The sequence below is a fragment of the Tamandua tetradactyla genome, chromosome 23 (genome assembly GCF_023851605.1).
Source record: "Tamandua tetradactyla isolate mTamTet1 chromosome 23, mTamTet1.pri, whole genome shotgun sequence".
NCBI lineage: Eukaryota > Metazoa > Chordata > Mammalia > Pilosa > Myrmecophagidae > Tamandua > Tamandua tetradactyla.
The window spans coordinates 22,437,489-22,462,948 of record NC_135349.1 but is presented as its reverse complement, the minus strand read 5'-3'; the positions used below and the strand labels follow the sequence as shown (position 1 = coordinate 22,462,948).

Below are 25,460 nucleotides of genomic sequence, written 5' to 3'. Positions count from 1 at the left end.
CTACCACGTAGAAAACTTACACAGAGCACTTGATGCTCTGGGATGCTATAACACAAATGCCCTCATAAAAATGTATCAGTGATAAATACATGAGATGGAGACCATTGATCTGCATGTCTCTTTCTCCTTCTGAGTTGTGTATATAGTAAACAAACCCATTATATATACCTTTAATGAAGATTGAATGAGCGAGTATATGTAAGCTGTCAGATATAGTTATATTCTTGCCATAGTTGACACTGGGAATTGTTCTGTGTAAATAGGACCTACATCTCAGATAAATATCCATAAACACCTTCACAGTTATCAAACATTGACTTCCTCATTGACAGTTGTGACTCCAATCATGCTAATCCACTCCATCCAAAGAGAACCACCTCCTTTTAGGGACTGTAGAAATAAGGACAGTTCTTTGCCTGGGGATTAGTTTCTCTCACCACAGCCCCATTCTCCCTCCTACTGATATGGAATCAGTATCTACCATGGCTCTCCACACTAAAGCTAGGAAGGGAGTTCCATCATACTGTAGATTTCTTTCCTCTGCCTGTGAGTGATTTCAGAATAACACACCTTTTTCTGGTGTTCTTGAGGCCACCTATAAAGGAGTAGAAACCCTGTAAGAATCATATCATGGTATGTGCTCCTTGCACAGGTCTTTTCTCCTAGTTGCACTAGAAAATGACACAAGAAACCATGATCCAGTCAAAGAACACCAAAAGAAGAGTTAAAGAAACCTGTATAATAGTCATGAGCTTTCCTAAAGGATTTTTCCTTTAATCCATTTTTGTGGGAAATCATATATTCTTAACGCAAAGAATAATCGAATGTCACTGAGTAAAGCCCCTCTACCATATATTTCCTGTATGCTTTCCATTCTGGTGCTACACATGTGGCATGCTCTTCTGGAATCAGTTTTCAGTTGGTCAGGTATTCCCCTGACTCCTGCACCAAGTAGACAGTATCTGTATTCTGCAGAGTTCATGATAAAGTTTTCAAATCTGAACTAGATTGAAAAATAAATTAACCAAGAAAACAGTTTGTACTAGAAACAAAGAAATGCACATTTACCTGAGTGTTCATTGGGGTCTCCACATCTACCTCCACATTAGCCACCTCCTCCAATGGGGCCACTCTGTGAGCTTAGTGGATAGAGATTAACTGCCAGTACATGAATGGTGCCTCTCCTGAATGACTGAGGCAACTGCACCTGACTTTGACAAAAGTCCTCTGCTGATGGATTTTGATGGTTAACCATCATGAACTGAGGTGCTTCTGGGCCATCTGCTTCCTAAATTGGGCTACTTTCTCATCTGCGTGCATTACCTCTTTTTTTTTTTTTACATGTGTTACTGTCTGTGTACTTGGTTACCTTTCTGTCCCTGTATGTTCATTGACTTAGTTTTCTGTCTAGGGCTGTGTGTTGAAATACAGGGTACACATTGATTAGTTGAGAAACACTTACCCTCTTTTACCCATGTTTAACTCTAGGGAAGGGGATGGTTTTGGTAAAAGTCTACCTCATATCTGTAAAATGGGGATTAGGGGTAATGGACTAGTATGAAAGGAAATGCATGTTTTAGTTAAAAAAAATTGAGTGTTAAACATGCACGTTCTTAAGATGTTTTGAATACTTCTAATAAGAATGAACCAGGTCCCCAAATATACTGAGCTAAATGTACATGTCAAGAGAAAAGCAGCAGGAAGGCATGGTAAAAACAAAGATTGTAACCCTTCATTGTGTGAAATGCCTCCCTACCCATCTCAAGCAAGACACATTCACTCCAAATTTCTCAAATGAATAATTTACCTTGTCTTGACCTTAATGAGTACAAAAAAGTAGTAAAATAGATATCACCATATTCTCCCAAGTGAAGAGCTAATGGGGAGGATAAGCGATGGTCCAGGACATCAAAGGAGTACTACATTTTTCTAAGTGAAGATTAATTTAAAAAGTAACCAGAATGTTAGAAAATTAAAAAAAAACAACGTGTAAGTAAGGGGTGAAACAAAACTGTAAAACACATCTAAAATGGTTAGATATGGAGAGGACAAACCGAAGAAAGGATGAGAAATAATTTTTTAAAAAGTTAACTTTGCCCATTTGGGGAGTTGAATTGATTAAGCAGGCCAATATGAGAATACCTCTTGAGCAGCAATTCAGATTCCCCATGTGTTTCAATGAGCTGAGAGCTTCTCTTCCCGCTTCCAGCCTCGATTCTCTCTACATGCAGAGTGACAGTTGAATACTTGAGCCACATGTGCATCATCCGAGAACCACGGTGACAGATCATCACAGAATGGTCAGCATGCATGTGTTCTTCACTTTGCAGGCTCCAACTGCTGCTTTCTAGTCATGGGTGTTATCACATTGACACATGGTTCCATGTTTTGTCTTAAGCACTGAATCCAGGACGCACATAGTATTATTTTTTCATTTTGAATATAACTTTTTTTGAGAGAAAATGGCCTGCTCTCTGTCCCATATGTAGTCAATAGTGAGATTGCAGGGTGAAGAGGAACATGCTGACATGGTCAAAAGAAATAGAGGTTTCTTTCTTGATTTCAAATCCCAAACTTTACACATTTCTAACTTTCCTGAGTCACCAGTTAAATTTGTTCTGGAAGAGATAAAAAGCAGTATCAACATAAATTCATTTTAAAAGGTGATATTTCCTTCTCTAAAAATATAATTAACACATTGTTTATATCCTTTTATCATTTCTGTATATTACTGAGTTTTCCCCTTTCTCCAACTATTTCTATATATTTAGCTTCCTTTTGATCTCTATGATTCATTAAGCAGTGTCTCTATCATTGTGCACGTAAATGGTTGGCTTTCCAGCAATTAATTAAAAAGAAAAATCAATATATTATCACCAATGCTTTGTTGGATGAACTCATAATTAAGGTAAATGGAGGATCAATTGTGAGTTTGGCTTGTATATCGACACAGAACCACATAAATTTTTATTATCTGTGAAAACTACCTATATGAAGGGATATGATCTGTCCCCAAATATGTGAAAATTTTAGAATGAAGATATATTAGTGTGCCAAAGCTGCCAGACTGCAACCGTCCAGAGATGGATTGGCTTTTAATAAAAGGGGATTTATTTAGTTAAAACCCTATACTTCTTCAGAGGAAATGAAGCTAACTTTCATCTGAGATTCTCTCTTACATGGGAAGGCACAGGGTGCTCTCTGCTGGCCTTCTCTTCAGGCTCCTGGGTTGAAACAACTTTCTCTGAACTGATTCTGAACTGAGCTGTGAGTGCTGAGATGAGGTATGCTCAGATGTTTGGCCTATGCTGTGCTGAGCTCTCTCATTTAAGAATCCAGCCAATTAAATCAATCATTCATTTGAGCAGGCACTACCACTACCTGATTACAGATGTACTCAGAGACAGATGAGTACATGCCATTGGCTCTTGTCCACAACAAGGGAACTAGGCACCTTCACCTGGCCAAGTAGACACCTGAACCTAACTACCTCAGAATATGAGGGAATAGCTCTGTTTAAAATAAAGAACATATCCATCATGGTAAAAAATGCTAGTCTACAAATGACGATCACTGCTGATTCATCTCAAATTTCTAAAACAACTAAAACATATAAGTCATTGATGAGGTAAAAAAGCTGCTGCATTGGGCATGCCAGAGTAGTTCAGTGGTAGAACTCTTGCCTGCTATGTCGGAAACCCAGGTTCGATTCCTGCCCCATGCACTTCCCAAAAATAAACAAGAAAATCAACCAAAGAAAAATTGAGTAAATGGTGCTGCAATACTGGAGTGCTCATATGGAAAAAAAATGATATATTGTGCCCCTGCCATACAGAATACAAAAGAAAACAACATGCTACATGACAGATGTTGTCATATTTTCTGCAGAGTTTTACCCCCCTGAGGCAGTTGTTTAAATGTGTGTGGAAGTGAACCAACAATACTATTTTGTCCTAACAGAATTTCACAGGTCCCCAGCATGACAACAATTTTGCATATGTTGTGTTGAAAAATAAAGCAACTGTTATCAGGTTCACACATGAATGTCAAATTGAAAGGTAAAAATGAAAAACAATTTGGGGATATGTATTTGAAACGTAACCATCCTGTTGCAGATGCAGCTTTTGAAAGGCAAGTAATTTAGGTTTCCCTGCTTTGAAGAACAATTAGATGAGGAAGAGGGGTTTTCTCCCTCCTGCCACATAACTGGGCACAGTAAGTGGAGAATCAGTGAGCAAATGTACTTGAAAACTGGCTGTCATGGTGTCACTCCTACTGAAATTTTCAACTCATGTATCCATCTTCCTATGTGGAAATGTAACTGTCATTTCCAGCAATATGCATGGATAGCTGCAGAGTAGGGAAGAAAGGATACTCAGATTTTAGTGTGCATTCTTTGTACCTTTTCATGTTAGTACAAGTGTATTATTCTTCTTGCTGTTACTTGGCAAAAACCCTGTTTTACAAGAGAGTGGCATATAATCCCTGTTTTTTTTTGCTCAGGCAGGAGTTTACACTACTGCATGGTGATGCCTGAGGCCTGAGCAGAGGAAGTCCCCTGGCTGAGTGTGTTTTTTCAGCCAGAGGAGGGAAACACATGGGTCAATGGTACTCACAGGTCTGTAGGTTGAAGCACTGTTTGGAGGACCTATGTGAGACGTCCACATTGGCCAGGGCTACCTGGTAACAGGGCAATCTCAGGGACTTTAGACCCTTCCCGGTGGCAGAGGTCTGTGCAGGGGAGTGGGCAAACATGAATCAAGCAAAGGCTTATGGCCTTTTCAACATCAGCATGAATTCTTCCATGACATACCTGTGAGTGACAATCGATCACTAGTGTCAGCTGGGTTTAAAAGGCTCCTAATGGAAGGTATGTCATGAAACTGCAAACAAGTTTTAAAAAATACATCCACCTGTTTTAAAAAACAACAACAACAACAAAAAACAGTCTCAGGGTGCCACTCCAAAATCTGTGAGACCAGAGACATAGTCTGTAACATTGGACAATGCGTTAGGAAAATACAGGTTTGATTTCTGCATCGTGTCCCATTAGTTGTGTGAGAGGTAAATACACATCTAGGGATGTGTAGAGGACAAGTATGAGGACTTTAAAAGATAAAGTTTACCATAAATGAATGCTGTATGAAGACAGTGTTCCTCCATGCCCAGATCAGGATATTAGGTGTACATTCTGCAAAACTTCCTGAACTTTTCCTTCAAGGAAATGCGTATATTGGTAAATAAAAATAGATTTGTTTAGTTTATCTACTGACCACTTTCCATGTGGCCTTGAAGCCCTGTGAGGGCAGAGAACATACTGCTTTTGTTTCTCATCAACTTTTAACTCATAGTGACTAGCACATAGAAGGAGCTCCATAGATATACCTGCTGTCTGTTGCTTCAGTTTCCACTTTTAACAGTTTCCACACACAAAATGCAAAGTGTTCCCATAGCCATTCACTTAACTTTCAAATGTATTGCATTCTCTCACAGTCTGTGGAGGTCTTTGACCCAGAATCTCCCATCACCTGAGGGACAGCTGTATCTTTCAAACTTACATTGCTTCAGGCAATAAAGGTGTAGATGTGGTCCATATTTCATGAGAAGATCAATGAAACATTCACAAAACAAATGAAGTGTGTATATCTGATATGCAGTAAAAATAGCCATAGGGAAATATCATTATGAAATAGAAATTATTTACATAACTCTCCGCAATTATGTAAATACTTTCCCATTTCACACCGAAAGCAAGAAAGTCTAGGTCAATTACATGTTAAATGTAAAATGGGCTATACATAAATTGACATATTAAAACATCCTTAGAGAAGGGCAGTTATTTCTTAGGAAAATAGTGATGACCTGGTTATATCACAAAAACATTGATAAGATTGCCTAAGTAAGAGTTATTTTATCCCAAAAAACCTTTCATAAGTGAAAGAATGGAAATGGATTGTTTCAGGAACATTTGAAGTGAGAAAAGAATCTGTTTCAATAATTTAGAATGAAAGTAAAAGTGCAAGAACTTTTAATTATGTGAAGCCTTAGCTTCCGAGCCAATTTTGATTGATTTGGTGGGAAAAAAATTAGATGCAAGTGGCATTTGGCAAAATATAATCGGCAGAACACGACTACAAATCATTTGAAAAATAAGATTCTATATCACTTGAATTTGAGAAATACTGATAAAATATCTCTTCACGGTAGAGTCAGAAATCCTTAATTATACTGTAAAATAAAGTCATTTCCTGCTGTTGCCTGGAATAGAACACCACATCCATCCCAGGACCCGAGCAAAGATGTTGGTTTTTAAAAAATCTTCATCATCAGGAGCAAGCTCAGCAAACACTTGTTATCAGTTTATCATGTGCTCTGTAGCATCCACAGGATGGGGGCTACCTGGGTGAGATTCTCAGGTAGCCCCCTGAGAAGACCCAGTGTCATGCCCAGCTTCCCTGCAATTCCTCCTGAGGCAAGGATGAGGAAGGTTTCTGCCCTTATATTGCAGACATGTGAAGTGGGAGACAGGAGGCTGTTGGTCCACCTCCACATTGTCAAGGTTCCTTCTGCTCCCGGAAATTGGTTTGGCACCAATGCCACTGTTCCTCCCCTGCTATAAACCCTCCACCCTCCCTCCAAACTCCAGTCAGATGTAAGATTCTTACATCTCAGTCGGGATGTAAACCCAAAATTTATCCCAAACTTACTATGCTGTTTGAGGACCTCAGGTCCGGCAACTGCCGTTTCTCCAGGCCCCGCCCACCCCCGCCTTCCAATCAGGTGGCAGACCGCAACTGCCTTCTTGTGACATCACTGCCTTCCACCCTGGTGATGTAACTGCCCTGGCTCCCCGTGGACTGCCTGATGACGCCCTGCTGAGACCGTCCCCTGTTGAACCTTCCCCAGGACCATCCTTCCCTCTTTGCAGCCTCCACCTCCCTCTCGGTCTTTCAAGACTGGACCTCAATGGCCACATCTAGGCTCTGTTGTCTGCGATTGGGTCTTTGTCCTTTCGTGAAATGCCCACTGTGCAACCTCAGACCCCCTTGCCTCAGAGACCGGCAGGGATCTGGCATGGGAGATGGGAGTGGGGACTTCCTGTGGCATGGTAGAGTCTGGTGCAGATGCCCCACCCCACCCCTGCCCGAAGCCACAGTAAATTCAAGGCAGGTGTGTCTGTAGGTGAGTCTACATCGCTGGCACGCCAGTGCTGTGAAGCCTCCATTGCTGGTGCAGCTTCGGGCTCTGATGCCAGTTGTGCAGAATGGGAACTGCAGGGGCGGGGAGGAGCCAGTGAGTGCAGGAGGGGGGAGATTGGAGGACAGGGGAGGGGAGACGAGTGCAATATAAGGGAGATCCAGGAAGAGGGAAGGAGACCTAAATGCAGGGTGGGGTGCTGGAGTGGCCCCAACATCGGGAAGGGACCTTGCACCCAGGAAATGCATCTCTAGGCCAGTCCCAAGAGCTCCTCCTGAGCTAGCCCAGGAGCATTGTGGTGGCTTGAAAAGCAGGTCGCTTTCTCGGCACACTCCCGCTTCCTTCCCCCTAACCTCAGGAATTCACTGGCGTCAAAAGGCCAGGTCTAAGGGGACAGTGTCTTTCTGGCCCCCTGACACACTGGAGTGGTCACACGACCAGGTTTTGAGTGGAGGGGCGATGCAGGCTTCCTGCAGAAGATCTGAAAGGGAGGAAGCAGCCCCTTCACAGCCATTCCTGGTTTCTGTTGCAGGTCCGGAGAGCGAGTGTGAAGGCTGGAGCGTCCTGGCCACCCAGAAGCATGAAGTGAGTCGTGGATGGTGGGAGAGCAAAGATGGAGGCAAGGGGCCCAGGGTTGGTAGCGAGCTCTAACGGCACCTTTACACCAGAGAGACAAGAATTCCACCTTCTTTCTCCATGGTGACTGTTGTTTTGCCTTCTTTACCTCATGCAGATGCATGAAGATTCACTCATCCAGGGCTCCTTCTCCACATAGTGGCTCCCCAGGTTAGAGCTCTGCTTGGCCCCCATGGTCTGATGAGCCCCTGTGCTTCCAGGAAGGGGGCTCATCCCATCCCCACACTGGCACCTTCTGAGGCGCTCTCCTCTTCAGTCACCATGATGTTTTCCCAGTCGTGGGAACGGCCTGTGTTCACAGCAGCTAGCTCGTCCTGCCAATCATTCATGTGTCTGTCGTTTCCTCTGTCCCCAGCACTGGACAGACAAGCCCATCTCCCGTTGGCTCTTCCCCATTGTCCTCATCACACCCAGAGTGATGCCTGTGTGTGCTTGTCAGATTCGATCCTATCCTTCCACATGAGATATCACAGCGTCACCGTGGCTTTGTCCAGTGCCTCTGTGTCCTGCTCCCAAACGTAGCCCGAGCAGAAGGAGGTGCTCCAGCCTGTCCGTGCCTCACCCACCTTACATGACTCTGCTTCTATGGGCTTAAGCTGTTCTGAGTCAGCAGAAGTGACCCTGAGCAAGCATGGAGTCCGACTATCCCAGATGGAGTTTCCGCCCACCCACATTCTCTTTGTCCACCTACAGGCAGGGTCTTGTTCAGCTCCCTGCTTTCCACTCAGCTGGATCGGGAGTGGACTCCACTGTGTGGAAGGATGTGGGTGGTAGGGTGTTGAGCTGTGGGTGTGGGGACATGCGTGGGGGGTGGAGGGAGGAATCCCAAAGGGCCCAAGCAGAGGCCCTCAAGAAAGAGAGTCAGTCAGACCAGGGGCAAGCCCCGGATCTGAGCTGACTTCCTAGGAGCTCAGGCCCTGAGTCCAAAAGGAGGTGGAGGCTTGCATGCCAGGTTCCTGACTGCAGAATGCCCCGGTGCCCGCCCACATGGCATGAGGAAGGATCACCATGCCCTGGGGCGCCTGCACGCAGAACCCCTCTACTCAACCCCTGAGCCTCTGCTTCCACGGTGGTCCCTGACAAACCCCACGAGGCGGGAAGAACCAATCCGGGAAGGGGCAAAGGCATGACTTGGGTTTCCCTCCACATGTAGGTTGATATCGTTTGGAAGCAGTGGGATCAAGCCTGTGTAGCAGAGGACCTGGCATCTGTCATCCCATCGTCATATTCCATGGTGATTCTCTCGTGGACCGAATGTGAGAATGCCAGCCCCAAACCAGATACCGCTCAGAACACGGCCACAGTGTGCATGTTGGGATGGCTGTGGAAGATGCAGGGACCACTGTGGACAGGTAGGCCAGCACATCATGGGGAAGGAGTGGATGAGGTTGGAGGCTGAGGGTGCTAGGTTCACCAGGCTGAGGATCACGGAATCGGGGTATGAGGTTGGGACCTGCTGGGGTGACGATGATACCAAGGTGGGGGTGGTGGTGGTATGCATCCAAGGTGGTAGCATCAGAATGAGCATGGCCCTCCACTCTGAGCAGCACAGGAGGACCCGAGGACCCAGCTTTACAGCCCAGTGGAAGTGAACCAGGGCAGGGCAGAGACAGCCACTTCCTCTCGCATACGTGTGTGAAGAAGCCCAGCCTAGGAGGGCTTGTTTCCTTTTCAAAATAATTCTCCCCTTGGAATTACCCCTGAGGGAAGCTAGGGGAGGTGAGCTTTTGGACCATTGCGGCAGCTTCCTGTGGCCATAGCCTTTGCCATGTGAAAAGTTAGTGAAATGAAGGCAACTTATTGTTTATCCTCGCAATCAACTTTCTTTTTCTTTTTTTTTTGTTCAAAATAGCGTATTGTCAGAAATGTTGTAAATTTGAAAGCACAGCACAACAATCATTTGTAGGACAGAGTTCAGAGTTTATATAGGTCACCATGCCACAATCTTAGGTTTTTACTTCTAGCTTGCTCTCCAGACAGTGCAGATTCAAAGAAATTCGCTAGTCCTATTCCTTTGTTAAACCCTACCTTCTCCCTTGATCTTTCACCATCACTTTGATCTTTCTGTCCCATGCCTCAGGGGTTTTTGGGCTCCAGCCACAGAGACTTCCTTCTGTGGAAGAAAGTGCTGTCTGTAGTCTGGGCTTTCTTCTGTTGGACCTTTCTCCTGTTGGAAGGTGCTGTCTGTAAGCTGGGCTGGGGAGATGGAGCTTGCTGATGCTCTGGAGAGTCTGAGCCATCTAGGTTTTAGGACTAATCTGGTTGAGGGGCCCATGCAGAAGTTGTAGTTTTCTGTAAAGTTATTCCAGTGCATGGGACTTTGTAGCATCTTCTGTTTTGCCCCTGGTGTTCTTTGGGATTGGCTGGAGTGGGTTTGTCATGTTCCGATGGGTAGCAATGACTACCTGAAGCTTTCATGAGAGAGGCCTGTAGAGCAGCCTGTCGACTGTATTGGAACTCTCTTAGCAACGCGTATGTTATTATTTAGAGTTCTTTCCCCTGGATGCCAGGTCCCACGTGGAGGGGATGGCAGTGATTTCACTTACAGGGTTGTGCTTAGGGAGAGAGAGGCCACATCTGAGCAACAAATAGGTCCTCCAGAAGTAACTCTTAGGCATGTCCGTAGGCAGGCTAAGCTTTCCCACATGTGCTTCTCAGGCATGAGCCACAAGATCAAGGGCTTGGCCTATAGATTTGTGGGTCCCTATTGTTGGACAGAGTATCAGGGGATTCCCTGATGGTAAAGTTTAATAATTCCATATTTCTTCTCCCATCCCTCAAGGGATTTTGCCAAGACTTTCTGTGTGTCTGCTCAAAATATCCCGGAACAAATCCAGGCATTACATTAAGGCAAACGGGATTAAAGGGCGGTCATTCTTCTACTGGGCTCTCTGTGTTTCATTTGAAACTGTACATTTGAAGCTCTCATTCCCTGTTCCCAACCCCATGCTTTTCCCCAGAAGCCTGTATGTATTCTAGAGTCTGACTCGATGACATTGCATTTGCCAGCTTTGTCCAATCAGTGAGATGACACAATATTTGTTCTCTTCTGTCCGGCTTATTTCACTCAACGTGATGTCGTCAAACTTCATCCATGTTGGCACAGGTGCTGGACCTTCACTCCTTTTTACAGCTGAATGATATTCCGTTGTATGTATAGGATACATATTCAGTATCTGCTCATTAGTTGTTGGATCCTGTTAGTATGCACTCCTTCCCCTCTTCCTAGAACATTCTTCCAACCACACTCACTGAAGGTTGAACCGTGCTGATCCTTCCGGGCTCAGTTTAGAGAACACTTCTTCTGGAGCTCTTTCATTGTCTTCCTCAAGATTTCACTAGGGGCCTTTTGCTATTCTCACAAAGGCCCTTCTACTGTCTCTATAGCAGGATTTGAGCTATACTTCTGTGAGTGCACATTCGCCTCCCTGCCCCTTTAATTGTCTGTGAGTTCTGTGCTCGCCTGCTTTCCACCTTTCATCAGGCCTAGTACCTGCTGCAAAATAGATACACAGTAAGGTTCTGGCAAGTGTGAGAGAAGTTAGGTCGGAAATGTATTGATGATTTCTGATCGTTTGAAACTTTTCAGTGGCTCCCCACTAATTCTGAGAGAGGAACCAAGGCCCTTAACTCTAGGGGGTCTGTGGGTAATCTCAGCTCCTTCCACCCTCCCATGGATACCTGGCTCTGGGATGTCAAGGAGACCAATAGGTCTTCAAACAGAGCTTGACCTCTCTTGCACCTTAAACCTAGCCTTTCCTTTGTTCCTTCTTACCTTCTTTATCTGATTCTCCACTAATCCCTTAAATTCCACTCCTTCAGCTTTTGCAAGGTAAATGAAGTGCCTGCTTCTGAGTATTTAGCATAGTGACCTGCATATCTTCTTCCTATAGTGGCCTTCATTGTTTGATAGCACAACTTATTCATATGTTGAACTGGCCTTAAACAGTGAATTTCTGGGGCATTTATATATATATATATATGTATGGACGAGTATGTGTTTGTGTGTGCACGCGCTGGACGGTGGAGCCACGTTTTCTTTATTTCTGATGTGAGTGTCCCATGATTGGACCATCATTCCTGGAAGATTGGTTTGTTTACTTGATTTTCTTTGTTTTTCTCTGCTCTGCATTGGTGTTTTGGGGCAAGGGAAAGGGGGCGGTATGGAAACCAAGCCTACCGCTTTGTAGGTGAAAATTCTTCCACTGAATTACCCTGAAAGCAGTATTTTTGTAAGATGATCAGCTGTACAATCTAGGTCTTCTCTCTAAGTGCTGAACAGATCTTTAGCACAGGAAATGTTAAAAGCACTCTTAGAAGATGTCGATGGAAACAGTGGACTTGCCAAAGAGAAGATCAGTTCATATCTACCTTATATTTCTGTCTTTTACCCTTACCTGTAGCACTTCTTCTAGTTTGTATGTCAGAAAGTGTGCTAATTGCCTTGAAGGATTAACCGTTAAAACAATGAAGTACATGATTCTCAACAACCTAAGAATTAGGCCTTGAGTTCTTAAGTATCTTGGCTAAGGGTCTAGTGCTCTTGGTAGCACAACCTGGGCTTAATCCATCCTACCTTCTCCAGATCCACTAAAGCCTACATGGAATCTCGTGGCTCATAAAGAACAGCAGGATTTCTAAGAGCCAGAAAAACATTGTTCTGGGAAAAGGGTATGGAATAGAATCCCCCGTAATCCCGTCAAAACTATGTCCGATTATCTTTCCCACAAGCAGCTTAAAGAAATATCTCTAGTTTGTGTGTGTTCCACAGACTGGTACACAGTAGTTAGAATGAGAAAGAAAATGCAGGCCAGTAATTCTAAAGGCCTTACGTTCGCTTTAGTGCAGGGTATCGTGGACTTTTCCCCAATTAAAGGCATACATTATTTCTAAGTAAAGGAGAATTCAGAAACAAAATGCGTTTATTAGACATAGAGCTGAAAATTCCTCTGAACTTCATTGAATTCGGAAAATATATACACATCTAAGGATAATGACTGGATTTTGACAGGATTTTGACAAGGTGTTCCCTTCCAAATTAAGATTGTAAGCAGGGGGTAATACTCAAAGGTCAGATGGAGACACAGACAGGAGCAAGAAGGATACCGAGTAGCAAAGGATTCTTAAGAGGAGGTGAATTATAGAAGTAGGAAATCGAAAGAACAAGCTGCCACAGATTTTAGCATTGCCCAGAAATGACTGGGGACAGAGACAGCACTGTGAGGTTGGGGAAGCTCTTCTGAATCATACTCTTGTCAGGAATGTCCACAAGAACTCATGTAAAATAATGAATAGGGAAAATATTCATGCCAATTCCCATGCAAAAGCATAGGATAAGGCCACTACAATTAAAGGGGAGCTCCTTTACAGTGCTCTATTTTACAAACCCTGATGAACCTTTTCCAAACTAGAGAAAGGTATGATGAAAATGAAATGAGATTTGAAAGGCTGTCATAAACCAGATCAGACAGGCTTCAAAAGCTAGCGAGTGAGTTGTAGAAGGAAAAAGAAGAAGAAATGGGAAGACTCCTTCATCAATGGAATGTAAAGCGGAAGAAACTCAGTGCCAAGATCTTGCCTTCAGGAAACAGAGGGTGAACAAGGAGACCATATGAAAGACATTAAACAGAGGTTGGGAAAGATCGAGGAGACAGGTCAGCAGTTGGAGATAGGCCTAGGGCAAGCCAGTATGAAAGACGGGGTGCTTGAAAGAGGAAACCAAAGCAACGGTAGGAGAAAAACAATTAAAATCGTTATTCAGCTTCTTTTCCTGCACCTAAAGAGTAACTGAAGCTGCATATTTAAAGTGCACGTTGATCCTTCACTCAGAATGGGTAACGCATGGCACGGTCTATTAAAATCCCTGGGTTTCAGGAAGGAGCAGTGATTGTTCCATCTAGGAAAAAGCAAGGGACCTAATGGAAAGAGCATTAGAATCTCATCAATGTTTCTGAGAATACTACTTTGTTCCAGCAGAAAATGGGGTAATACATTTGCCTTAGGAAAGTGAGTCATGACTTTTCTACCTAGTAGAAAAGTCAAACTTCCTTGTCTGTTAAGCTTTGAAATGCAGGTTGTCCTGTCAGATCCAGTTTACTGTTGCTCCCAATATCCCTTGTGGAGGAAAGAACGGATGCCTGCAGGCAAAATGTCTGGAAAGACATTGGCTTAAGGACAGATGTACGTAGTAAATGTGCAGTCATTTGCTCAACTAAGAGGAAGTGATGGTAGTGAGAGAGAGAGAGAGAGAGAGAGAGAGAGAGAGAGAGTAACCTTGGTGGTAGTTAGAAGGAGACAGCCTTATAATCGTTCCTTCAGCTGTAACTTTGTTCATGGTGCTCGTGTATATAGGTGTTTCTTTTATTGAGACAAATGAAGAAAGGCTCATGTGAGCCTTCATGGGGATCTGTGACCATCCCCTGTTGACCGTGCTCTGCTTGGCTTCCACACTGGCCGAGAACCTGGCACGTTCCAGACCAACTGCCCCATGAGAGCTCTGCCATGATGCACGTCACTGTCAACAGTCACTGGCCCTTGAAATAGAAAGTGTGCCAGACGGATCCTGGAAGGATGTGCATCAATGCCAGTAATCCCACTGTGGCTGGAAGTGCCCCGGCCACCTTCTTGAGGCTTTTTGGGTTCCTGAGGGAAGACAGGCCTTGGGCGCTTCTAGGGTGAGTGTCAGGGAGGGGTGTGTCCCACCTCACTTCAGTGCAGTGCCCAGGGATCAGCAGAGCTGTCTCTTCCTCAGGACTCGACCTCATGCCCTGGGATGTTTTCTGGGTTCATGGAGAAGTGCACCCCAGATGAGCTCGAGCTCTGCGTACCTTAAAGGGCCCCTGTCCTGACTTCTACAACATGAAAGCAGCCATTTCAGTAAGCCCAGTGTGCCAACTTTCACCAGTGCAGATTCAGCTCAAGATTTCCCCAAATGTAAAATCTGCTCATTGCCTGATGTTGCCTGTAATGGAACCAACCCCATCGCAGCACCCGAGCAAGGATGTTGGTCACTGCAAGAGTCTTCATCATCAGGAGCAAGCTCAGCAAACACCTGTTATCAGTTCATCATGTGCTCTCTAGCACCCACAGGATGGGAGCTACCTGGGTGAGATTCTCAGCTCTGAAGTCTGGATGTAAACCCAAAATTTATGCCAAACTTACTATGCTGTTTGAGGAAAGGTACTAGGAACAGGTTCATGTAGACATAAGTAAGTGCCAAGACACTCTGCTTCCATTCTCCCTTCCATCATTCCTGATAGCACCTAGCTGTCTGCTTCATTTTGAACTGTAAATGAGTCCACGTGTGTGATGTGTTTAGGGTGGTGAGAAGCATGGCTGTTCTGTGTCCACATCTGTGCTGTGTGGAGGACATAGAAAGGCAGTGTGTTCTCAGTGTTTACTGTCTGTAGTTCAGCAGCTCATTCGGGGCTAGGAGATATTCTAACCCTTGGAGATTCCTACCTGCATGACAACAGTGTTCTGAGGCTCCAGTTAGGCCCTTGCTGCATGTAGACACATCCAGCTGGAAACTGAGAGACCTGACTGAAACCTGACTGCTGGGCATTGTCTAGGGGTTGCCTTTGCAGGCTGTACAGCAGAATAACCCAAGGATACCTCTTTTCATGCAAAAGCATACTTATTTATTATTGTGGCATCGAGGTGAAGACGAGCTCTCATCTAGCAGAAGACCCAGTGTCATGCCCAACTTCCCGCCAATTCCTCCTGAGGCAGGGATGAGGAAGGTTTCTGCTCTTATATTGCAGACCTGTGAAGTGGGAGACAGGAGGCTGTTGTTCCACCTCCACGTTGTCAAGGTCCGTTCTGCTCCCGGAAGTTGGTTTGGCACTGATGCCGATGCCACTGTTCCACCCCTGCTGTAAACCCTCCACCCCTCCTCCAACCTCCAGTGCCAGTCTTGGTCCTGGTGATGGTCAGCCAAGGACTGCCTTATGCAGCAGCAGCATCCCCCTGCCGGGTTTTTCTCAGGAGCTTGTTCACTACTCCCCTGTGCCCTCCTCATGTGCTCAGGCGGAGGTCACACTGCAGGGTTTTCTATAAATCCTGTCCTTCCTGGATCACCCAGCCCAGAAGGCCAATTTCAAGCAACCTCAGTTTCTCCTCTTCACGTGTTCTGAGCGCAACTCTTAGCTCAGACACTTCCTTGGAGAGACTGCCAAAAAGAGGTATGGTTGTGTTGACGTGTGTTTGTATAAATTCAAGTTCTTCCTCCAGTGCAAGCAATGTTTTAACTCCAAGCTTCATTGTTTTCGACAACAGTTGCAACTCGAAGTCCAGCTGTTTTTCATGACGCCGCCATCGTTTGTTCTCTCTGAACAGGAGAACTGCTAGGAAGAAAAGGGCTCCACTGATAATAGAGCAGCAGGAGAGTCGGTTGAAGTCAGTCCCCAGACCAAGGTCTTCTGGCCAAGGGAAAACCAGCCCCTCAGCGCAGGGAGTCATCAGGAGAACTTCATTGTGAACAGCTCTGGGTGATCCTTTGGTCGCGACACTGGTCCATACCTCATGGATGTCTCCTCGTCCGCCTTGTCCACGGTCAGCAGCCTCGACCTTCAGAGCCAAGTGAAGGCTGAGTGTATAGCCCAGTGGTGGTGCAGGGAATGCTGAGAGCTTTGTGGGTGGGTTGTGAGGAAGGCAGCGGTCCAGGGAAGTCAGAGAGCAAGTGCTCGGCTGCTTTTGGCTACAGAGAGAAGGGGAAATAGAAGGTAGTGACGGATGCTGTGCCAGAAGGCTGAAATCCAGGGGGCCTCTGCTGAATGCAGCTGGGATGACTGAGGGCTGTGATGGGAAGTCCGCAGCCAGAAGGAAATGCAGAGGGCATCGAATGTGGGCCCACGACATTGAGTGGATCAGCTGAGGCTCGAAGATGGGGACTTGTGGTTCGGGGTGTGCAGGTGGGTGTGGTTCCAGGGACCACTGGGTGCCGATCAGCAGCTGCTGGTGGGTCAGTGGTGAGTTGAAGTCAGAGTTCAGGAAAAGGAGTTCCACAGGCAGTATAGGTTCCAGGCGGCTCGGAAGGCAGGTGTGTGGCCACTGGTGGATGAGCAGTGACTCCAATCTGGAGGGCTGTGGCAGGGCAACCACGAGCAGGAGGATTTTCAGGGGGTGTTGAATGCAGGTCTGAGGATGCCGCTGGATAAGTGCGGAGCCGGTGACTGGCAGTTGGAACAGGGTGTCCGCAGGCAGGTGGAGGTCCAAGGGCAGAGTAGTGTAGGTGCGCATCTGCCAGTGCATCCCTGGGTGCTGAAAGTTGGGGTGTTGCGACAGGGGAGGTGAAGGTGGGAAGGGGTCCAGCGGCTGTGGTGTAGAGATCTGCCGCTGACAGTTGCTAAGTGGGGGTGTTAAGGTGGATGGGTGGGAAGGGGGCCCGTTCGCTGGATGTCGAGTGTGAGTTGGTGGCAGCCATCGGATGTGTGCGGGCTCAAAATAGGACAGTTGGGACAGGGGTTCTGCAGACGGGAAGGCATCAAGATGACATTGATTCTGTGACCCTGGCGTCCGAGGCCTCCGCGGGGCCTTGGAGATGGATGGTTGGAGCAGGAGTTGTGCAGGCAGGAGATGGTCCAGAGGATATGGCGTGTGGCTCACTGTCTGTCGCTGGATCGGCGTGCCCTCAACGGCCGTTTGGGACCGGACCTCCACAGGCGGGAAGGGATCCAGATGACGTCGAGTGCGGGTCCGTGACTGCCGGTGGATCTGTGGGGGATCAGAAACAGATGGTTGGGACAGGGGTTGAGCCGGTGGGAAGGGGTCCCGACGATGTCGGCTGCGGGTCCTTGGATGTCGGTGGATCTGTGGGGGATCGAAAACGGATGGTTGGGCCGAGGGTTCCACAGGTGGGAAGGGCTCCAGGCGATATCGGGTGCGTGTCCTTGGATGCCGGTGTACCTGTGGGGGATCAAAAGTGGATAGTTGTGACAGGGGATCCCCAGCTGGGAAGGGGTCCAGGGGATGTTGCGTGAGGGTGCCCGGCTGCCCGTGGTTCTGGGGGTTCTCAGAATTGGATGGTTGGGACGGGGGTTCCACAGGCAGGAGGGGCACCAGAGGTGTTCGAGTGTGGTTCCACAGATTCCCTGGCCCACACGAGGGAGCGAAGGAGGATGTGGACCCCGCAATGTGGGCAGACATCCCGGTACAGGGCGAGAAGGTGAGGGAGGACCCATCAGGCGACCCGAGCAGGTTCGCTGGAAGGGGAAGGAGCAGCAGCGGCGGCGGCAGCAACAGCAGCGGCAGCAACAGCAGCAGCAGCAGCGCCATCTTGGCTTGCTCAGCCTGTCTGCCTGACCTCAGGTCCGGCAACTGCCGTTTCTCCAGGCCCCGCCCACCCCCGCCTTCCAATCAGGTGGCAGACCGCAACTGCCTCCTTGTGACATCACTGCCTCCCACCCTGGTGATGTAACTGCCCTGGCTCCCCGTGGGCTGCCTGATGACGGCCTGCTGAGACCGTCCCCTGTTGAACCTTCCCCAGGACCACCCATCCCACTTTGCAGCCTCCACCTCCCTCTCAGTCTTTCAAGACTGGGCTCCAATGGCCACATCTAGGCTCTGTTGTGTGCGATTGGGTCTTTGTCCTTTCCTGAAATTCCCACTGTGCAACCTCCGATCCCCTTGTCTCAGAGACCTGCAGGGATCTGGCATGGGAGATGGGAGTGGGGACTTCCTGTGGCATGGTAGGGTCTGGTGCAGAACCCCCACCCCACCCCTGCCCGAAGCCACAGTAAATTCAAGGCAGGTGTGTCTGTAGGTGAGTCTACATCGCTGGCACGCCAGTGCTGTGAAGCCTCCATTGCTGGTGCAGCTTCGGGCTCTGATGCCAGTTCTGCAGAATGGGAACTGCAGGGGCGGGGAGGAGCCAGTCAGTGCCGGGGTGGGGAGGTTGGAGGACAGGGGAGGGGAGACGAGTGCAATATAAGGGAGATCCAGGAAGAGGGAAGGAGACCTAAATGCAGGGTGGGGTGCTGGAGTGGCCCCAACATCGGGAAGGGACCTTGCACCCAGGAAATGCATCTCTAGGCCAGTCCCAAGAGCTCCTCCTGAGCTAGCCCAGGAGCATTGTGGTGGCTTGAAAAGCAGGTCGCTTTCTCGGCACACTCCCGCTTCCTTCCCCCTAACCTCAGGAATTCACTGGCGTCAAAAGGCCAGGTCTAAGGGGACAGTGTCTTTCTGGCCCCCTGACACACTGGAGTGGTCACACGACCAGGTTTTGAGTGGAGGGGCGATGCAGGCTTCCTGCAGAAGATCTGAAAGGGAGGAAGCAGCCCCTTCACAGCCATTCCTGGTTTCTGTTGCAGGTCCGGAGAGCGAGTGTGAAGGCTGGAGCGTCCTGGCCACCCAGAAGCATGAAGTGAGTCGTGGATGGTGGGAGAGCAAAGATGGAGGCAAGGGGCCCAGGGTTGGTAGCGAGCTCTAACGGCACCTTTACACCAGAGAGACAAGAATTCCACCTTCTTTCTCCATGGTGACTGTTGTTTTGACTTCTTTACCTCATGCAGATGCATGAAGATTCACTCATCCAGGGCTCCTTCCCCACACAGTAGCTCCCCAGGTTGGAGCTCTGCTAGGCCCCCATCGTCCGATGAGCCCCTGTGCTTCCAGGAAGGGGGCTCATCCCATCCCCCGCTCTGGCACCTTCTGAGGTGCTCTCCCCTTCAGTCACCATGATGTCTTCCCAGTGGTGGGAACCGGCCTGTGTTCACAGCAGCTAACTCGTCCTGCCAATCATTCGTGTCTCTGTCGTTTCCTCTGTCCCCAGCACTGGACAGACAAGCCCATCTCCCGTTGTCTCTTCCCCATTGTCCTCATCACACTCAGAGTGATGCCTGTGTGTGCTTGTCAGATTCGATCCTATCCTTCCACATGAGATATCACAGCGTCACCGTGGCTTTGTCCAGTGCCTCGGTGTCCTGCTCCCAAACGTAGCCCGAGCAGAAGGAGGTGCTCCAGCCTGTCGGTGCCTCACCCACCTTACATGACTCTGCTTCTATGGGCTTAAGCTGTTCTGAGTCAGCAGAAGTGACCCTGAGCAAGCATGGAGTCCGACTATCCCAGATGGAGTTTCCGCCCACCCACATTCTCTTTGTCCACCTACAGGCAGGGTCTTGTTCAGCTCCCTGCTTTCCACTCAGCTGGATCGGGAGTGGACTCCACTGTGTGGAAGGATGTGGGTGGTAGGGTGTTGAGCTGTGGGTGTGGGGACATGCGTGGGGGGTGGAGGGAGGAATCCCAAAGGGCCCAAGCAGAGGCCCTCAAGAAAGAGAGTCAGTCAGACCAGGGGCAAGCCCCGGATCTGAGCTGACTTCCTAGGAGCTCAGGCCCTGAGTCCAAAAGGAGGTGGAGGCTTGCATGCCAGGTTCCTGACTGCAGAATGCCCCGGTGCCCGCCCACATGGCATGAGGAAGGATCACCATGCCCTGGGGCGCCTGCACGCAGAACCCCTCTACTCAACCCCTGAGCCTCTGCTTCCACGGTGGTCCCTGACAAACCCCACGAGGCGGGAAGAACCAATCCGGGAAGGGGCAAAGGCATGACTTGGGTTTCCCTCCACATGTAGGTTGATATCGTTTGGAAGCAGTGGGATCAAGCCTGTGTAGCAGAGGACCTGGCATCTGTCATCCCATCGTCATATTCCATGGTGATTCTCTCGTGGACCGAATGTGAGAATGCCAGCCCCAAACCAGATACCGCTCAGAACACGGCCACAGTGTGCATGTTGGGATGGCTGTGGAAGATGCAGGGACCACTGTGGACAGGTAGGCCAGCACATCATGGGGAAGGAGTGGATGAGGTTGGAGGCTGAGGGTGCTAGGTTCACCAGGCTGAGGATCACGGAATCGGGGTATGAGGTTGGGACCTGCTGGGGTGACGATGATACCAAGGTGGGGGTGGTGGTGGTATGCATCCAAGGTGGTAGCATCAGAATGAGCATGGCCCTCCACTCTGAGCAGCACAGGAGGACCCGAGGACCCAGCTTTACAGCCCAGTGGAAGTGAACCAGGGCAGGGCAGAGACAGCCACTTCCTCTCGCATACGTGTGTGAAGAAGCCCAGCCTAGGAGGGCTTGTTTCCTTTTCAAAATAATTCTCCCCTTGGAATTACCCCTGAGGGAAGCTAGGGGAGGTGAGCTTTTGGACCACTGCGGCAGCTTCCTGTGGCCATAGCCTTTGCCATGTGAAAAGTTAGTGAAATGAAGGCAACTTATTGTTTATCCTCGCAATCAACTTTCTTTTTCTTTTTTTTTTGTTCAAAATAGCGTATTGTCAGAAATGTTGTAAATTTGAAAGCACAGCACAACAATCATTTGTAGGACAGAGTTCAGAGTTTATATAGGTCACCATGCCACAATCTTAGGTTTTTACTTCTAGCTTGCTCTCCAGACAGTGCAGATTCAAAGAAATTCGCTAGTCCTATTCCTTTGTTAAACCCTACCTTCTCCCTTGATCTTTCACCATCACTTTGATCTTTCTGTCCCATGCCTCAGGGGTTTTTGGGCTCCAGCCACAGAGACTTCCTTCTGTGGAAGAAAGTGCTGTCTGTAGTCTGGGCTTTCTTCTGTTGGACCTTTCTCCTGTTGGAAGGTGCTGTCTGTAAGCTGGGCTGGGGAGATGGAGCTTGCTGATGCTCTGGAGAGTCTGAGCCATCTAGGTTTTAGGACTAATCTGGTTGAGGGGCCCATGCAGAAGTTGTAGTTTTCTGTAAAGTTATTCCAGTGCATGGGACTTTGTAGCATCTTCTGTTTTGCCCCTGGTGTTCTTTGGGATTGGCTGGAGTGGGTTTGTCATGTTCCGATGGGTAGCAATGACTACCTGAAGCTTTCATGAGAGAGGCCTGTAGAGCAGCCTGTCGACTGTATTGGAACTCTCTTAGCAACGCGTATGTTATTATTTAGAGTTCTTTCCCCTGGATGCCAGGTCCCACGTGGAGGGGATGGCAGTGATTTCACTTACAGGGTTGTGCTTAGGGAGAGAGAGGCCACATCTGAGCAACAAATAGGTCCTCCAGAAGTAACTCTTAGGCATGTCCGTAGGCAGGCTAAGCTTTCCCACATGTGCTTCTCAGGCATGAGCCACAAGATCAAGGGCTTGGCCTATAGATTTGTGGGTCCCTATTGTTGGACAGAGTATCAGGGGATTCCCTGATGGTAAAGTTTAATAATTCCATATTTCTTCTCCCATCCCTCAAGGGATTTTGCCAAGACTTTCTGTGTGTCTGCTCAAAATATCCCGGAACAAATCCAGGCATTACATTAAGGCAAACGGGATTAAAGGGCGGTCATTCTTCTACTGGGCTCTCTGTGTTTCATTTGAAACTGTACATTTGAAGCTCTCATTCCCTGTTCCCAACCCCATGCTTTTCCCCAGAAGCCTGTATGTATTCTAGAGTCTGACTCGATGACATTGCATTTGCCAGCTTTGTCCAATCAGTGAGATGACACAATATTTGTTCTCTTCTGTCCGGCTTATTTCACTCAACGTGATGTCGTCAAACTTCATCCATGTTGGCACAGGTGCTGGACCTTCACTCCTTTTTACAGCTGAATGATATTCCGTTGTATGTATAGGATGCATATTCAGTATCTGCTCATTAGTTGTTGGATCCTGTTAGTATGCACTCCTTCCCCTCTTCCTAGAACATTCTTCCAACCACACTCACTGAAGGTTGAACCGTGCTGATCCTTCCGGGCTCAGTTTAGAGAACACTTCTTCTGGAGCTCTTTCATTGTCTTCCTCAAGATTTCACTAGGGGCCTTTTGCTATTCTCACAAAGGCCCTTCTACTGTCTCTATAGCAGGATTTGAGCTATACTTCTGTGAGTGCACATTCGCCTCCCTGCCCCTTTAATTGTCTGTGAGTTCGGTGCTCGCCTGCTTTCCACCTTTCATCAGGCCTAGTACCTGCTGCAAAATAGATACACAGTAAGGTTCTGGCAAGTGTGAGAGAAGTTAGGTCGGAAATGTATTGATGATTTCTGATCGTTTGAAACTTTTCAGTGGCTCCCCACTAATTCTGAGAGAGGAACCAAGGCCCTTAACTCTAGGGGGTCTGTGGGTAATCTCAGCTCCTTCCACCCTCCCATGGATACCTGGCTCTGGGATGTCAAGGAGACCAATAGGTCTTCAAACAGAGCTTGACCTCTCTTGCACCTTAAACCTAGCCTTTCCTTTGTTCCTTCTTACCTTCTTTATCTGATTCTCCACTAATCCCTTAAATTCCACTCCTTCAGCTTTTGCAAGGTAAATGAAGTGCCTGCTTCTGAGTATTTAGCATAGTGACCTGCATATCTTCTTCCTATAGTGGCCTTCATTGTTTGATAGCACAACTTATTCATATGTTGAACTGGCCTTAAACAGTGAATTTCTGGGGCATTTATATATATATATATATGTATGGACGAGTATGTGTTTGTGTGTGCACGCGCTGGACGGTGGAGCCACGTTTTCTTTATTTCTGATGTGAGTGTCCCATGATTGGACCATCATTCCTGGAAGATTGGTTTGTTTACTTGATTTTCTTTGTTTTTCTCTGCTCTGCATTGGTGTTTTGGGGCAAGGGAAAGGGGGCGGTATGGAAACCAAGCCTACCGCTTTGTAGGTGAAAATTCTTCCACTGAATTACCCTGAAAGCAGTATTTTTGTAAGATGATCAGCTGTACAATCTAGGTCTTCTCTCTAAGTGCTGAACAGATCTTTAGCACAGGAAATGTTAAAAGCACTCTTAGAAGATGTCGATGGAAACAGTGGACTTGCCAAAGAGAAGATCAGTTCATATCTACCTTATATTTCTGTCTTTTACCCTTACCTGTAGCACTTCTTCTAGTTTGTATGTCAGAAAGTGTGCTAATTGCCTTGAAGGATTAACCGTTAAAACAATGAAGTACATGATTCTCAACAACCTAAGAATTAGGCCTTGAGTTCTTAAGTATCTTGGCTAAGGGTCTAGTGCTCTTGGTAGCACAACCTGGGCTTAATCCATCCTACCTTCTCCAGATCCACTAAAGCCTACATGGAATCTCGTGGCTCATAAAGAACAGCAGGATTTCTAAGAGCCAGAAAAACATTGTTCTGGGAAAAGGGTATGGAATAGAATCCCCCGTAATCCCGTCAAAACTATGTCCGATTATCTTTCCCACAAGCAGCTTAAAGAAATATCTCTAGTTTGTGTGTGTTCCACAGACTGGTACACAGTAGTTAGAATGAGAAAGAAAATGCAGGCCAGTAATTCTAAAGGCCTTACGTTCGCTTTAGTGCAGGGTATCGTGGACTTTTCCCCAATTAAAGGCATACATTATTTCTAAGTAAAGGAGAATTCAGAAACAAAATGCGTTTATTAGACATAGAGCTGAAAATTCCTCTGAACTTCATTGAATTCGGAAAATATATACACATCTAAGGATAATGACTGGATTTTGACAGGATTTTGACAAGGTGTTCCCTTCCAAATTAAGATTGTAAGCAGGGGGTAATACTCAAAGGTCAGATGGAGACACAGACAGGAGCAAGAAGGATACCGAGTAGCAAAGGATTCTTAAGAGGAGGTGAATTATAGAAGTAGGAAATCGAAAGAACAAGCTGCCACAGATTTTAGCATTGCCCAGAAATGACTGGGGACAGAGACAGCACTGTGAGGTTGGGGAAGCTCTTCTGAATCATACTCTTGTCAGGAATGTCCACAAGAACTCATGTAAAATAATGAATAGGGAAAATATTCATGCCAATTCCCATGCAAAAGCATAGGATAAGGCCACTACAATTAAAGGGGAGCTCCTTTACAGTGCTCTATTTTACAAACCCTGATGAACCTTTTCCAAACTAGAGAAAGGTATGATGAAAATGAAATGAGATTTGAAAGGCTGTCATAAACCAGATCAGACAGGCTTCAAAAGCTAGCGAGTGAGTTGTAGAAGGAAAAAGAAGAAGAAATGGGAAGACTCCTTCATCAATGGAATGTAAAGCGGAAGAAACTCAGTGCCAAGATCTTGCCTTCAGGAAACAGAGGGTGAACAAGGAGACCATATGAAAGACATTAAACAGAGGTTGGGAAAGATCGAGGAGACAGGTCAGCAGTTGGAGATAGGCCTAGGGCAAGCCAGTATGAAAGACGGGGTGCTTGAAAGAGGAAACCAAAGCAACGGTAGGAGAAAAACAATTAAAATCGTTATTCAGCTTCTTTTCCTGCACCTAAAGAGTAACTGAAGCTGCATATTTAAAGTGCACGTTGATCCTTCACTCAGAATGGGTAACGCATGGCACGGTCTATTAAAATCCCTGGGTTTCAGGAAGGAGCAGTGATTGTTCCATCTAGGAAAAAGCAAGGGACCTAATGGAAAGAGCATTAGAATCTCATCAATGTTTCTGAGAATACTACTTTGTTCCAGCAGAAAATGGGGTAATACATTTGCCTTAGGAAAGTGAGTCATGACTTTTCTACCTAGTAGAAAAGTCAAACTTCCTTGTCTGTTAAGCTTTGAAATGCAGGTTGTCCTGTCAGATCCAGTTTACTGTTGCTCCCAATATCCCTTGTGGAGGAAAGAACGGATGCCTGCAGGCAAAATGTCTGGAAAGACATTGGCTTAAGGACAGATGTACGTAGTAAATGTGCAGTCATTTGCTCAAC

General features: G+C 47.0%; 1 protein-coding gene across 6 annotated transcripts in view; it reads left to right on the top strand.

The window, feature by feature from the left end:
• The window catches only part of LOC143667189 (uncharacterized), a 289,857-nt gene that overhangs the window by 83,673 nt on the left and 180,724 nt on the right, over positions 1–25,460 (top strand). For 3 of the 6 annotated variants that reach the window (XR_013167939.1, XR_013167938.1, XM_077141126.1), the window contains exons 1-4: positions 7,344–7,782; positions 8,987–9,185; positions 19,143–19,195; positions 20,402–20,600. Coding sequence is in view for 4 of the 6 variants with exons in the window: in XM_077141126.1 (XP_076997241.1) it covers positions 7,657–7,782; positions 8,987–9,185; positions 19,143–19,195; positions 20,402–20,600 (577 nt within the window). In the remaining 2 variants the exon portion in view is untranslated. Of the gene's footprint in view, positions 1–6,782; positions 7,183–7,343; positions 7,783–8,986; positions 9,186–19,142; positions 19,196–20,401; positions 20,601–25,460 lie in introns of those variants that run through there. The other 3 variants (XM_077141127.1, XM_077141130.1, XM_077141129.1) reach the window with 3 other exon arrangements.